Source organism: Arachis ipaensis, chromosome B04, assembly GCF_000816755.2.
Source record: "Arachis ipaensis cultivar K30076 chromosome B04, Araip1.1, whole genome shotgun sequence".
In the NCBI taxonomy this organism is placed as follows: domain Eukaryota; kingdom Viridiplantae; phylum Streptophyta; class Magnoliopsida; order Fabales; family Fabaceae; genus Arachis; species Arachis ipaensis.
Genome location: NC_029788.2, coordinates 28915668 through 28931639, shown reverse-complemented (window position 1 = coordinate 28931639; position 15972 = coordinate 28915668). Strand labels below are relative to the sequence as shown.

The following is a 15972-nucleotide window of genomic DNA, read 5'->3' as shown; positions in this document are numbered from 1 at the left end:
TTTTTCATTCTTTATCCGTCTATTTAATATCCAATATTTGTTCATCATTAATTGATAATCACAGTTGCAACAATCAGCAAAGGTCCAATCAATTTACGGAGTGTACTGAAATTTTTTTTCATTGGACATTTTTAAGATGTCAGATATATTTACGGACACTGAAATGGATGAGCAATACTAGGAGGACGATGACATTAACCAACAAGAAGAGCTAGTTTGTGACCAAGATATGATGGATGAACAGAATGAATTCGAACAAGATTTCGGAGATGAATTTACTGAGGGAGCATATTTTTCTGAATCTGATCCGTCAAAAGATACCCTTGAAGCTGCTTATGCGGTTGACTCCGTGTAAGACATTACAACTTTGAATTTCAGTGAAAATTGTGTGGAGGAAATTGGTAAGTATCACTTTTCTACTTTGCAGCTTGCATTTGGTTTTTATCTGAAGTACTCAAAGTTGAAGGGTTTTAGTGCAAGGAAGAGTAAGACTTTCAAGAATAGTATTGGTGAGATTTACAAACAAAAGTTTGTATGTCATAGGCAAGGATTCAGGGAGGAGAAATGTTACACGATGGAAAAAAGGAAGAAGGAGCCTAGATTGGAAACAAGAACTGGGTGTGAAGCCCGAATGGATGTTAAATTTGTACCTGAAACTAGAAGGTGGCATATCTTTTATTTCTCTGATGAACACAACCATGATCTATTGGATACACAATTTAGTGCTATGTTGCCTGCTCACAGAAAAATGACAGAGGCAGATATTATGCAAATGATGAACATGCTAAAGTCCGGGATTAGCACTTCACAGATATTTGGTCTTCTACCTAGTCAAGCAGACGGGTATGAATTTGTCGGCTATGGTCCCAGAGATATGTACAATGAGATTGCTCGGCAAAGGCATCAAGTTCCTGGTGATGCAGCACAAGTGTTGAAGAAGTTGGAGGATATGCGGTTGAAAGGATACACAATTATATTTCAAGGCGTGTCATGATTCAAGAGGTTTATTACGTAACTTGTTCTGGTCTGATGGGATTAGCCAACTAGACTACCAACTCTTCGGAGATGTCATTGCTTTTGATGCTACGTATAAGAAGAACAAGTATAGTTGTCCATTAGTCATATTCAGCGGGGTTAACCACCACAACCAAACAATTATTTTTGTTGCTGCGTTAATTGTGGACAAAACTACTGATACATATATTTGGCTCCTGCGTCAGCTCATGTTTGCCATTAAGGGTAAGACCCTGACCTCAATAATAACTGATGGGGCCATGGCAATTAGGAATGCAGTAAGAGATGTATTTCCTGAAGTCAGACATAGATTATGCGCTTGGCACCTTATTCGAAATACGACTAGCAATGTCAGAAATCCATCGTTTACATCTAAATTCCAAAAAATCATGTTGGGAGACTACGAGATTTCCGTGTTTAAGCATAAGTGGGTTCAGCTTATTGAAGAATTTGGCTTTGAGGATAAGCCTTGGGTGAACAACATGTATGAAGAGAAGCATATGTGGGCTACTGCAGATATAAGAGGTAAGTTTTTTGCTGGCTTTAGAACTACCTCAAGATGTGAAGGTTTACACTCAGTTATGGCAAGGTATATGGGGTCGCAGTATGATTTGACAAGTTTTGTAGAGCATTTTCAAAGGTGTGTTGCACACTTGCGCTTTAAAGAATTTAATGCTGATTATGAATCTACACGTGGGGTGCCCGTTATGCAGACTTGTATAGAGCTGCTAGAGAGATTTGCTGCTGAGGTATACACTCATGAGATATTTCTGTTGTTTCAGCCATTTTTTTCTAGAGCTGGATCAATGCGGGTACTAAACATAGAGAATAACAATGATTGCTCAAAGTACATTGTGTGTAAGCATGGGAGGCCCGATTTTCTATGGACCGTTGAATTTCGTCAAGAAGAAATGATCTTCATGTGTTTCTATTTAAGAATGGAGTCATTTGGAATTCTTTGTGAACATTTGTGAGATTCTCCCATCATTAGTGTTGGATAGATGGACAAAGAAGGTGAAATCAGCACTCAATGATGCAAGTGGATTCACCAGGGATGCTGTTGTTATTAGTCGTCAACGTGTCTTGATGGAATTTTCTAAACAATTGGCTGCTGTTGCTGCTAAAGTCCCTGAGAGATTTCAAGAGACACGTGACATTATTATGGGGTTGTATTCATCTTACAAGATTGCAGACGAAGGCACTACGCAACCTCAGTCAGGTGTAGCTAAAAGTAGGAATCATATGTGCATCAAACCAATATAGGCTCAGGACAACCATCTAAGAAGAAGCGGCAACGTTGTAGTGTTTGTCAAATGGAAGGACATAAGAAGACAACATGTCCTTGGCAAAAGGATATTGACAACAACGTTATGGAAGATGAAGCTAATGGTTCAGATAACAGCGACATATATACCGAACCGACTCCTGATTTAGATAGTGATAATTAGCAACCTCCGTGAACTTAATATTTTTGCGTATGGAATCACTTACATATTCATGTTTAAATTTTTTTTTACTATATTAATAAAATTTTCTATATTCTTCCAATATTCGTGCTTATATTTTTAGTTGAAATGATTGTCAAATAAATCTTGGTTAGACAATAATATTTCCAGTTTGAGAATCCACTTTAAAACAGTTTGAGAATCCACTTTAAAACGTTGCCGTTTTGGCCTAAAAAATTATTTTTTTTTACTATCCGAAGCCCACTAGCCTAGACCCCCCTCATCTCCTCTCCTCTCTCAAAAAATCAAAGTTGAAACTTGAAAGAACAAACAAAAGAGGAAAAGAAGAACCCTAGCAGACTAGCCCCCCAGCCCCGTAGCACNTTCCTCTGTCGTCGTCGTCACTTCCCTTCCTCTTCGTCGTCGATAAGTACTGTGATAGTAGTTAATTAGTTATGCTATGTAGTTTGCTGAGTTAATTCGTCACTCCCCTCTGTGTAGTTTGCTAAGTTAATTCGTCACTCTCTTCTGCATCTGGTGTTCCCTTTCTCTAAATTATTTATTATTTTTTGCTAATTTAATTTTATTGTGGAGTTTGCTGAGTTTGCTGATTTAGTTTGCTGAGTTTGCTAATTTAGTTATATTGTGGAGTTTGCTTATTTATTTTGCAAATTTTGTTCATAATTTTCCTTATAATCTCCAGTGAAGATCTTTGGTTTGTTATACATATTAAATGGTTATTTCTTTTCAACTTTTTCCCATCTAATTTTCAATGATTGTGATAAAGTCATTAATATTATTACCTTGTCTTTTATTCAATGCAGAGGCATGTGGTGTACTTTTACGAATTAGTACAAAAAAATAGAGTATAAATATTAGAGATTTGTAAAAGTTGCTCACCTTATTGTTACTCTTTGGTTTAAACTCAAAAGTCATATCTATCCACTTCATTATCCAAGTTGCAGAGTTTTAGCTTGAACTACATTGAGGTATATCTTTTGGCCTTTAATTTTGTAGTCATGAAATTGTTTATTATACTCTTGAATGCCATCATCCTTGTAAATGTTCGACATGATGATTTGCTGTAGTACGTTTGCCTGATTTCAATTAACTAGTTAAATAATAGAAACAAAAAATCCAAAGAAAATAAAATTATAAAATTTTTTTATGGCCTTACTAGGGTCTTGATAACACGTTCACGATAGTGAATTCTGTCATCATTAAAATGGGTGTCCAAGTGATAAATCGTACGATCGTCAACCGAGATTATCATTAGATACCAATGGTCATCCTCTTGAATAGGAACATAAACCTAGACCATAAAATTTGCCCGTGTGTTATGTATGTTGATAAGGAAAAACTATTGTAATTTAACAAAGAATATCAAAAAAAAATCTTACAAATTTTAAATCAGCAGTAGGTTGCATAAATTTGTATATATAGTGTTGCATCTTTTGCTCTAAATGTATCTTGCTGAAGACATCCACCTAAAAACATTAATGCATTCATATAATTGTGACTACATGATAATGCATGGTTCTTTATTAGCATTACATTTATAACTTATAATCAGTAAAATTATCTTGTTAGGTGTTATAGAACATACCACAAATTTTGGTGGATGTTGTCATGTTGTCTTGAAACTTATATAAGATTGCTCATCAGTGCATCTCATTGCCACTAATTTAAGAATCTGAACCATAATCCAAATATATTACTAAATTGTGCGAAAAATCAAATGTAAATTAATTAATAGATGATTTGTGTACCTTATCCATAATGGGTCTGTCAGGTAGAAAATGATCAAAGTCTGATCTAGTAGCTCTGATTGTGTCTGTTACCACAAGTTCTTCACTGTTTCAATTAAAAATCAAAACACATTAGATGTGTCCTCATTGATTGACAAAACGGATAATATCAAAATAACTTACGATAGATCTAGCGAGGCTGAAAATGCATATGCACAGGCCTTTATCTGATCTTCCAAAAGACCCGTGGTTGGAGTTGGCATAAATTTATACTTCATTGACTACAAGGTTTAACACAAGAGTATTAGCAATACTCATTGTAGACTAGATGGTTAATTAGCACTACTCATAACAAATTAGATAATTAAAGATTGGTGCCTAAGAGGTAATTATGTTGGTGATGGAAAAGAAATAAATAGGTCTTCTATAGTCTTCTGTGGGTTGGCTCAGTGCATAAGACACCTTGGATTTATTGAATAATTTTGGCTCAATCTTTGGCTTTCTAACTCTGGTTGGGGGAGTGAACGGTAATTTTTTATGTGTTCCTATAATAGTCTTACCCTAAGAAAAATAATAGGTTAGTAAACACTTATTATCATGTTAGGAATATACTAGTAAAAAATATGATGCATGAATTTTACTACACATGCATATACCTTTGATATATTTTTCTTTTTTGTTGTGACTCTTATAGTTGGGGATACTGGTTTGTCTATATTGATTTTGATGTTGAACGCATTATCGTGAGTGAAAGTCCTCTTGTCCAGTTCAATAAGATCATCCTCATCGTCTGATATAGCAGTATGAATATCAATATCCGAACTCTTAGCCTTCAATCTATTTGAGAATGGACGTGTCTTTTGTGAAGAAAGTTTGGTCGGAGTCTTGAAATCATTGTTTAGACTTAATTGTGATATCATTGTCTCAATGCGGCTTACAGCTTCAAGGATTTTATCAATTTTTTCATCCCGAGCCATGTTTACAACACTCATTGACTGCAAACATTTTAGGTAAAATAATTTCATATAAATGTAAAAATACAAAAGAGTGGTGGTTGTTTTGATGAGATTGTCAATGGAATAAGACAAAGATTTCTCTAATCACATCTAATAGCCTAAAAATGTTTATAATATATAAAATGTATTACATAATATCAATTACATTACTATTTGCCAAATTAAATTACCTGCATGCTAAGGAGGACCTCTTCCACTTTACTAGATAATTCTTCACTTTTATTTAGATCCTTGTTTTGAATAACATCTTCATTGATAACTAGGTCATCCTATAGAAAGAAAACATAATAGATTAAATTACTCATAATATATTCTACTAAAAATTAAAAACCTATTACGTCTTACCTTAGCATTAGGAATCGTAGTTCCAATTTGATCACCAAAATCAAGTGTGATAAGATCACAATCTGTAGCCAGTGACATATTCTGTGTATTACATGCATCATTGGGGACTAAATCTTCGTTAGGAGAAATATCCATGATTATTATCAATGGAAGAATATTGTATAAGTAAATTTGGTTGAAAGAAAAATACTTAAAATAATTTGTCAAAGTATAAAAAATTAGTCGGATTGAACACATATATATACACCCAATAAAGATAATCAAATTTTAATTCTATCTTTTTTTAAACTTTTAAATTAAGTGAACAATTCTAAAATTTTTTATCTCTTTTAAACTTTTAATTTAAGTGAACAATTCTAAAAATTTTTATGTTATCTTATCTTTTGGTTAAAATCAAAATACAAATTGAATTTTATCTTCAAAAAGATTATTTAGCAGTTATTAAAAAACTTAAAAAACATGTTTTGTTATGGGACCATCTAATCTGGTGCCCACTTAAAGGTCTCGACTTCAACGTTTAAGTCTCACTCCTAACTTTATTCCGACGGTCCCAAAATGTTTGGACCATTAAATGGTCCAGTAACAAAACATGTTTTCTAAGTTTTTTTAATAATTATCAAATAGTCTTTATTTAATTTTAACTACAACTTAATCCTTTATATATTATTTAATTATTAAATTTATCCTCTATTTTATAAATTATTATTTTATTATTCATCTATCAAATTTATTAATAATTAGAAACAAAAACAATAATAAAATAGATCTTCCATTAATCGTGATCTTCATAAATATTTTGGCAATGCGAATCAACGAGTCTTTTTTGTCCTTGATCCGTTACATCTGTAAACGCCAAAAAAATCGTATTTTTTGGTAATTCAATCGATTGGACGTAATATCACATGTTTCTTAAAAATTTAATCTGATTGGTAGTGTTACCCAATCAATCGAATTTCGTAAAGCAATAAGGGTGTTTTCTTATTCAATCGATTGACATAGTAACACAATCGATTGAATTTTATACGTGATTAAAGGTATTTTCATATTCAATCGATTGGTACGATAATACAATCGATTAAAATTTGTACGTGATTAAAATTTTGTATGCATTCAATTGATTGAATAACCTCTTGATAAAATGAGAAGTCTTCGGATACCATCATAGGTTGTGTCTCAAACATTCTCGTTTCCAACAACATTCTTGACTACATTAAGAAAATGCTGATGCAACTTTTCATCGTTTATGGTTGCCGGATAGAACAGTTTTTGTTCTTTATGGAAATCAACTTCTGTGGTGTATCTATGAACTGCCGCTACTCCAGTGATTACCTGTAATAATGAATCAATTTGTGATCTATAATTGCACTTGCAATATTGCTGTGTTGGTTAAAAGAATATTAATTATGTAATTTATGAGTAAACATCCGATCCGGTCCTTGTCCATTTTCACGAATGACAAAGCGATTTCTGTCCAAAAAAATGGACACTTCGATCATCAACCTTTTTATTTTGGGACAATATAATTCCTCTGTTAAAAAATCCATAAAATAATAACAAAAATTAGTTTTATTGGGATTTTATTTGTATTTTGTGGGGGTTTTAAACCTCCACAAACTATTAATAAGTTTGTTTTTTAAAAATTTCTTCACTAATGGTAGTTAAGTGAAGAAAAACCATTGATAAAAATAATATCACAATAAAAAGTAATTAGAGTACCTTTTAAAAGAAAAAAATAATATCGAATAATAAATAAAAACTATTTAACAATTATTAAAAAACTTAAAAGAAACATGTTTTGTTATCTTTTTTTTTTGGTGACTAAACATGTTTTGTTATCGAATGATTTAATTCTATGCCTAATTTCATAATACTTATATTTAAATAACAAAAATTCAAGTTCACTATATGAGTATTTGTCTATTTGATGAAGAAACACCCCCCACATACAAAATTAGAGAACCATAATTGATACTTAGAAAAGTAGAAAATTCAAGAGGTGCGTGAAAAAAAAAGTTCAGAATTATTGAATATTGATTATTGATATTAAGTGGTTGTTGAATTGTTGAGGGGAAGGGATTATGAAATCTCATTTCCAGTGTCAGCCGTAGCTGGCAGCGCTACTCGCTTAGTCGCGTGAGTGAGTTACGGACGGAGGGTGGCAACAAGGTAAAGCTTCTAGAAACTGCTTCTACTTAAACACACTTACCAAACGCACCTTGATCTATCTACCTTGCTAATTTATACAAGTATTCTCATTATTTTCTTTTTTAATTTTGCGTTTGGCAGAAGATGATGAAGCTGCGAATGGGAACGGGTGTCGTCGTCATTTCCACAGCGTTGTTATTTTTATGCCTCCCATTTTGTTCGTCTTCAGTTCCCAATGACCCCTTCTTCGGAATCGCTCCCCAAGGTTCAGCTTCCTTCTTCACATGGAAACATTTTACCTTTTCTTTTTACTAATATTAATTATTATGTTTAGTCTAAAATTCCAAAGAGATGATTCGGAATGTTACCTTCTTTTTTGGATAGATGAGAAATATTACAAGTCTTCGGATGTAATAAGATGCAACGATGGATCGGGAAAATTCACCAGAGCACAGCTCAATGACGATTTCTGCGACTGCCCCGATGGCACCGATGAGCCTGGTTTTTAACTTTTTTTACTACTGTTTTGCTTTCTATTAATTTATTATTTCATGATTCATTTTATTTGTTTCCTATTGGATCATCGAGTGTTTCTGAAATTTGGCTATTTTTGTTTTTGTTTGTGGCATTGGCTTTCAGGTACATCAGCATGTCCCGGTGGAAAATTTTACTGTCATAATGCAGGGCATGTCCCTACTTCCCTGTTTTCGTCTAGGGTGAACGATGGAATTTGCGGTGAGTAGGGTTCATAATCTAAGTAAGGAGAAGAAAATTAGAAGTGAAAGGAGAAAATGTGCGCAAATTGGATAATGTGTGCATGATTAGGATATTGTTCCTACAGATTTAGAAGCATGTCTAGATGGTCGTTATGTATTAATTACTTTTTCAGTGTTCTTTGGAACTTGGATTTGGTGGTCAGATTTCATATTTATGTTGAAAAGCTCTCGTTGTAGTGTGTTGTTATTCTCGGTGGGAATGTTTGAGTAGTCTATAGTATATATTGTTACTACACATGATCTAGGATTCTCTTACTTTTGTTTTGACATTAGCTTATAAGTGCTGCCTGCTTCATAATAAAGTTAAAACTATTAATTATCATTTTTTGGATAAATTAGTGGCCTTTGCTTCTGAAGGAAGTAATTTTTGTTTTTACTCTCCTGCTGTAATGTATAGATTGCTGTGATGGAACTGATGAATATGATGGCAAAGTAACATGCCCAAATACCTGCTGGGAAGCTGGGAAAGTTGCTCGTGATAAGCTGAAAAAGAAGATTGCCACATATCAAGACGGTGTCAAGCTCCGGAAGGAAGAAATTGAAAAAGCAAAATCAGCTCTAGATAAGGACAAGGTTGAACTTTTAAAACTGAAAAAAGAAGAAAGCACACTTAAAGAGATTGTGCAACAGCTAAAAGGTATCACTTTTTTTTTTCATGCCTGTTTACCTGAGGGTAATGAATTATGTGCATTTTGTTTAAGGAATTTGAGCATAACAATAGTGACCACAGGTACCAAGACAAAATAGCTAAACTATGGCATGTGTATGTGCAATTCATTTAAAAATGTTATCTGCTTAAATAGGTTTATGTTGCATTAGAACTAGAAGGATATTCATAGATCTGCTTTGGAAATTGGAATGCTGAAATCTAAATGTCGATATGTTCAGTTTGAGGTGTTAGATGCCTTTTATTGGTTTAGTAAAAGCATTTTAAATGTACCACAACTGACAAAGGTTATTATTATCATTACGTTTTTGTTAAATATAGAACTTGAGGGTTTGGTTTTGCATTTTTCAAACTCTTGACTATAGTTGAGGAGGGGACAAATTTTCCATGTTTTGTAAAGTAGTTTTATCATGTAACGTTTACACCATGCTACGTTGTCATTCTTATATCAAATTTTCCATGCTATCAGTGAAATTATTTCTTCAGAAGTTTATTTTCCTTCCATTGCAGAGCATAAAGAAGAAATAGAGAAGGAAGAAGAGAAGGAGCGCTTACGGAAGGAAAAAGAAGAGAAAGAGAAAAAGGAGGCTGAGGAGAAGGCTAATGAAGAAAAATCTGCAGCTACTGGAGAAGAAGCAGGGCATACAAATGAAGCAGGAAAGCATTCAGATGCCAAAGACTATGCTGCGGTCAGTAACCATGATAGAATTGGAATTCTAGATTATTCTCCTGCTGATCAGCATTGATCATGTACTTCATGTTTGCTATTTAATAATTTATATTGCAGAGCCTGACTGTATAATCAGAATTTGCTATGTTGAATAACTTTGTTCTAATTTAGTTGTCTGTACGATATGGCATACACTATGTATATGATGTTCCTGATATTTCATAAACCCTTAGTTGCTTAATTTATCTATTATATTCTAATAATGAAAGGAAATATCTTGTTTATAATTTAAGATTTAAGATTATGATAAGGAAGTCTCAGATTGTTGCTTTCTATCTGTATACATTCACTGCCAAACAATGATAGGAATTTGGAAACTAATTAATAATGAACATTTTCTACCATCCTCCAGTGAGGTGGTTCTTCTCTTACATGTTTTTCCTTTTCTTGTGTGTGTGATCATGCTGCATGATCCCATAGTGTTTGCATTCTTCTATTTTGACATTAAAGTTTTTCTTATAGGATGAAACGAAGTATGAGCAATCAGATGTAGGTGATAGTTATGATGGAGCCACAGATAGTCCTAGTAGTGAAGGATCTCCGCTTAATGAAGTGGAGGAGGTGGGTAAATTTTGTGTAGAATTGCATATTTTCTTTTCTTCTGATCTTGTGTTAATTTTGTTGATGTTTCTAGTATGCACAGTAGATATGGAACTATTTGAACACTTCAATTTGGTTTTCCCTTGATGTAGAGTGTAAAGGGTGCTGAGGGAGAACATGCTGCTAAATCAGAAACTGATTTGAGGGTTGAAGAGAAAAAATCTTCTGAGGAAATAATCAATACGGTATCCCCATAGCCCATGCTCACAATCTCATACTATGCTTGGAGTTTATCCATATGTGTTTTCCTTTGATAGTTACATATTTCAAAATTGATTTATTAGGCTTTATTCACTTTATCAATATGATTAATTCATAAATATGTTTTACATGGCTGTTCCACTCTTATGGGTTGTTATACTACAAGATATTGCACCTGGTCCTTGAGACACAAAATGAAAAACACAGTGAATTGTCTCAAGGAAAAGTCATGTTACTGCCAAGACAGTTGAACTTGATTATTTAATATAGTCACTACTCATTCTCCTGGCCAACAGTTAGCAAAAAAAAAAAAGAAAAAAAGAATGCTATGCCAGCGGTTGCAGAATATTTCTGGTGGCAAATAGCTTTACTGCTTTCTACTAGAGAAGTCGGGATGTTGTTTCAAATCTAAACATGTTGAAGATTTTAAGATGAACATGAATAGTTGAGGTGTGAAACAGCAGTCCTCTGATCTCACATATTGGATATTATCAAGATTTTTCTTGTTGAAAAAGGAAACTTATTTTTGTTGAAATGAAGCCTAAACCTAGGCCTATTACCCGACATTGCTTTTTTAGTGCCTTATCCTTTAAGCCTATTTAGAACCCTTGATGCTAATGTTTGGTTTGGTAAAACTTTTACTTTTCAAAAGTAGCTTATAAAAACTAGCTTTTAAAAGATAGTTTTTTAAACGTTGTAGCACGTATATTTGGTAAATTAAATTAAACATGGCTTTCAATAAGCACAAGCAACAAGTATGTTTGGTAAATAACTTTTAAAACTTAGAAATACTATAATAGACATTGCTGTAACAATTAAATTTGGATATTAATAAACGTATGAGATTATATTAGACATTTTAATTTTGAAGAGCTCCTATTATTTTTCACTATGTGATGAATTTATGTCTCAATTATTTAGCTTACTAATATTTTTCACTTAACCATTTGTATTTTTTAAATTAGTTTTTATATAATCATCTCTATGTCTATTTTTAAAAAAATTCATTTGTTTTTTAATATTAACATATTTAACATTTATATTATTATATAAAATATTAATAATGACTTACATAGTTATATTTTGGTAATCAAGTTGTGTACTTTAGATGTTTTTTTCTTATTAAAAAAATACTCATTTTTCTTCTAAATTTACGTTGTTAAAAGAAAATTTTTTATAAAGATATCTTGTATCTTGTATTCTATAAGGGTATTGCGTTTTTTACATAATTAATAGTTTATAATTTGCTTTCAAATTTTTGAAAGAATTAATTTTAATTAATGAAATTACTTTTACAAAGTGAAAAAATATAATAAAAAAATAATTAAAAAGTTCGTCTAAAATTTGGCCTTTCCATATTAAAATTCCTGGATTGGCCCTGCTTTAGGTGCTTTTAAAAGTATCTCTATCTTTTAAAAGCTGCAAGCACAAGCATATGGTTTTTTTTATTTTCCAAACGCAAAATGAAGAGTTTATATTTTTGAAAAGCACAAGCACCTTTTCAAAAAGTTTTACCAAACTAAGTCAAGTCTTTTAACTAGACTCTGGCCTTATTTTTAAATATGCCAAAAGAGTTGAAAATATACTAAAGTACATGTCTCTAAACAAGTTAGAAGGTTTACTAAATATAGGTCACAGTATCTATCTCTAAATATATAAAAAATTCAATAATAATGGTATACTATAAATAGGCTTAGTCCTCCAATACATCTTTTCTGTAGTCTATAGCCTGATCTATTTTACAAAATTTGACTCTTTGAAAGGTCTTCTTCATCTAGCTTATTTATTAAGTTGGTTAGGCCAAAGTCTAGGCTGGAGACTTATTAAGGAACCGTGCAACTTACAAAGAATATTAGAAAATCAAGGAACATCAACAGCAATCAAATAAAAAGTTGTACTCGACAGATAGCCAGAAACCCGCTTCTGTCTAGCACTGTTAAAATTTTCAAATTCCTTCTTATGAGCTGTCTCAAAATCCAACTTCGAAATTGGGTCACACTTTCATTGTCATCTAACATTCTCAATTACCTGTTTACTATTATGAGGGATTCTGCATTAAGACAAATATGATGACCAATGTTCCCTGCTTTCCTTTTGTTTGTGTATCCTAGTAGATTTTACGGCTATTAGTATTCATATGCTCTGTGGCATTGAATATAATCTAGTCATCAGTATTGAACATATAATTTTTTTAACCACCTACTGCATATTATCTACCTTTGGGATCTCATGTTTCCATTCCTTACCATCTCTCCTCCCCTTGGGATTTATATACCATTTTAAAGTTATGGATAAAATTGTAGTTCAGTTTCCCTCCTTTAGTCTTATTGGTTGTTCTTTTGTCTGTGTTACATCTGCAGGGAAATGATGCATCTGAAAATACTGAGGGATTATCAAAGGAAGAATTGGGTCAACTTGTTGCTTCTCGTTGGACAGGACAAAAGGGGGGTAAGCAAAGTGGTGAAGCTGAAGATGCAAAGAAAACTGAAGAACAGGAAGATCTCACAAGCGAGTCCAATAACGAGGAGTATGAAGGCTATGCTTCTGAAACTGACGATGACAGAAACAGATATGATGGAGAAGATGAAACCGAAGACGATTTTAGAGAGGATGAGCGTGATGACGTCAGTTCCTCTTACAAACCTGACGCAGATTTTGAAGGTGAACCAGACTTGTCAGGTTTGTCATGCTTACTAATGCAAATTTGTTATTTAAATTTGGTATATAAATGGACTTGTGATGAGATGATTCTAATGAGCTCAGATGTGGTGACAACAGATAGTCCTTCTTGGTTAACAAAAATACAGAGAACTGTGCGGAAACTTTTTAAGGCTGTTAATTTCTTCGAGACTCCGTTGAACCAGACAGGTACACATTGTTGTTTTACTTACTGGTATTACACTATTGCATTTGCATATCTGGATGGTATAAATTTTTGTCTTTTTCTCTGGCTTCTGTAGATGCTGCTCGTGTACGAAAAGAATACGATGAGTTGAGTTCCAAGTTGTCAAAATTACAGTCAAGAGTATCAAGTCTGACACAAAAGTTAAAACATGATTTTGGTTAGTATGATGCTGGTAACATTTGTCATTATCATAGAATTTTAATTATACTTGTTAAGATGTGGATTATGGAATTTGCTCAAATAAACTGAAGTGTAACTTCTTTCATACAGGTCCAGAGGGCGAGTTCTATTCATTCTATGACCGATGCTTTGAGAGTAAACAAAACAAGTTACATTTCTGTTCTCCACTGGCTTAGTTTATTTTGTTGTATTTGGTGTTTCTGTTAATCTCAACTCTGAAAATTCCTATGATCTCACTTTCTAGTGATGGAAATTTTGGTTCAGGTACACTTACAAAGTCTGCCCTTATGATCAGGCTTCTCAGGAGGAGGGCTATTCAACTACCCGTTTGGGGTAAGATTTTGGTTATTTTATAGTTTTTGCTCTACCGCTTTCCTTGAGTTAAGATGAAAGCAAGCATTAACTAATGAAACCAGATAGTCTTTCCCCCTTTATTTCCTCCGCTTCCTCCCTAAAAGAGACAAGAATAATTGTGCTCCTGTTTACAGCCGCTGGGACAAATTTGAGGACTCCTATAAAGTAATGGCATTTTCCAATGGTGATAGATGCTGGAATGGTCCTGATAGAAGCATGAAGGTATACATAAGTTTGTAATTTTAGAAGTTCTGTGCAGCCATTTCTCACGACTTGACACATCAATATTGTTTTCCGTTTCCGGTAAAATTATATTAAATTTAATTTAGATGTTAAAAGTGTCTGGTAAAATATCTGTAGAGATAGTATTTTCATTGGAGTATGTTAAAGTAGTGCTTCCCGGTTTTCTGGGAGCATTGTCAAGGTGTTCTGGTTGGTGAACCTTTTTCTATTTTTGGATGGTAGGCAATTGCAATTTAATTTTCCATAATTAACTGGAAGACAGGGAATAAAACCTAATTACTTAGCGGAGTTTCCAATGGAAAATCATAACTTAAAATGTTCATATTTCTATTTTTTTATTTAAGAAAACACTTAAAATGTCTACATTAGATAATGATATTTTTATTTTATTTTATTTTTTCATTTTCAACAGGTTAGGATGAGATGCGGGCTGAAAAATGAGATTACAGATGTGGATGAACCGAGCCGATGCGAGTAGGGATTCTATTTCTATTTCTCATTTCATCGTTTTTACTCGAGCCTTCATGATTCCTCTTTCTTTTCACACTTTTTTTTCTACGTTATGCTTTCTCTCTCATTGTTGTTTCACTGACCCCCTTACAGATATGTAGCTTTGTTATCTACCCCAGCTCTTTGTAAAGAGGAAAAGTTGAAGGTACTTCTGTAATTGTATGACTAACGAACCACAAATCGACCTTCTCTCGACATGGTATTAACTGCGATTTTTTGTACGTTAATAGGAATTACAACACAAGTTAGACTCGTTGAATTCGCAACAACCCGAAAAACACGACGAATTGTGAAACATCACATGGATTCAACCAGGTAAGTTTACATCCACAGTGCATACCCAATTATTTTAGGACTCAATTTCTAAGATGATTAAATTTTATTTTGAACAGGTAGTAGAAAGATCTTGAAGCAACTGAACGAAGTGCTGGTGCCCTTAAGTTTTGTATCCTATAGCTTACACCCAAATTTGATATTGGTTTTGGGGATTAGAAAGGGAATAGGGAATGAATTTAACTTGGGTTTGGCAACCCTTGTGGTAGGTCAGGGTTGACAACATTTTAATGTGACTAATCTCATGGCACACTTTTCTTTGTTGAACTCAGATTTTTCTGCCTGGGTTCTATGGCCCTTCTTGAAATTGTCCATTCAATTTCCCAAAGGACAGGTTTCTATATATTGTGCCAAAAATCTAGAGAGAGTAATTCTCAGCTTGAATTTTTGTCACCATGAGTGGACATTGTAATTGAATCTCATAGATGAGTTATCTTTATAACTATTGACTCATCGATCATCTATCCTCTTATATACTACGACTTTTTACGAAATTATTTGTCTCAAAAGCTTAAAATGATAATAAGAGGAGATACATGAATGATTATATTTTTAATTCGATTCTTAATTAAGCAAGAGTTATTTTTTTTCCTGGATTGCTGGATTTTGCATAGGTTATTGTTTTTATTTGTCTGAATTTTTTTCTGGACTAAAAGAAATTCTGATATTCTATTATATGACATTATTTATCTCTAAAATCTGAGCCGATTAATATAATTAAAATTCCAATTGTAGTGTCCAGGAATTTTGAGAACATTTT

The 15972-nt window shown here is 33.0% G+C and overlaps 2 protein-coding genes across 3 annotated transcripts; both read left to right on the top strand.

The window, feature by feature from the left end:
• On the top strand, nt 233–2462 carry LOC110271477 (protein FAR1-RELATED SEQUENCE 5-like). Its single transcript, XM_021122410.1, has 5 exons — nt 233–340; nt 428–954; nt 1040–1872; nt 2006–2233; nt 2278–2462. Exons 1-5 carry the CDS (start codon nt 233–235, stop codon nt 2460–2462), a joined length of 1881 nt encoding a protein of 626 aa, XP_020978069.1.
• LOC107639149 (glucosidase 2 subunit beta) lies at nt 7492–15706 on the top strand. 2 transcript variants are annotated; one of them, XM_016342583.2, is made up of 18 exons: nt 7492–7734; nt 7855–7978; nt 8098–8214; nt 8353–8448; nt 8887–9126; nt 9667–9845; nt 10349–10447; nt 10579–10671; nt 13048–13366; nt 13451–13555; nt 13648–13749; nt 13863–13920; nt 14037–14105; nt 14261–14348; nt 14782–14843; nt 14973–15024; nt 15110–15194; nt 15272–15706. In XM_016342583.2, exons 2-17 carry the CDS (start codon nt 7858–7860, stop codon nt 15170–15172), a joined length of 1863 nt encoding a protein of 620 aa, XP_016198069.1. In that variant the 5' UTR covers nt 7492–7734; nt 7855–7857; the 3' UTR covers nt 15173–15194; nt 15272–15706. The 2 variants fall into 2 exon arrangements, with proteins under 2 accessions (XP_016198069.1, XP_016198070.1); XM_016342584.2 differs by having other exon boundaries at nt 7493–7734; nt 13466–13555.

Coding starts and splice junctions, on each gene's coding strand:
- LOC107639149 (XM_016342583.2), top strand. CDS start 7,858: ATGATGAAGCTGCGAATGGGAACGGGTGTCGTCGTCATTTCCACAGCG. Junction 13,556..13,647: donor GACTCCGTTGAACCAGACAG/GTACACATTGTT, acceptor TGGCTTCTGTAG/ATGCTGCTCGTGTACGAAAA. Junction 14,844..14,972: donor GATGAACCGAGCCGATGCGA/GTAGGGATTCTA, acceptor ACCCCCTTACAG/ATATGTAGCTTTGTTATCTA.
- LOC110271477 (XM_021122410.1), top strand. CDS start 233: ATGGATGAACAGAATGAATTCGAACAAGATTTCGGAGATGAATTTACT. Junction 955..1,039: donor AAGAAGTTGGAGGATATGCG/GTTGAAAGGATA, acceptor TGATGGGATTAG/CCAACTAGACTACCAACTCT. Junction 1,873..2,005: donor TTGCTCAAAGTACATTGTGT/GTAAGCATGGGA, acceptor TCCCATCATTAG/TGTTGGATAGATGGACAAAG.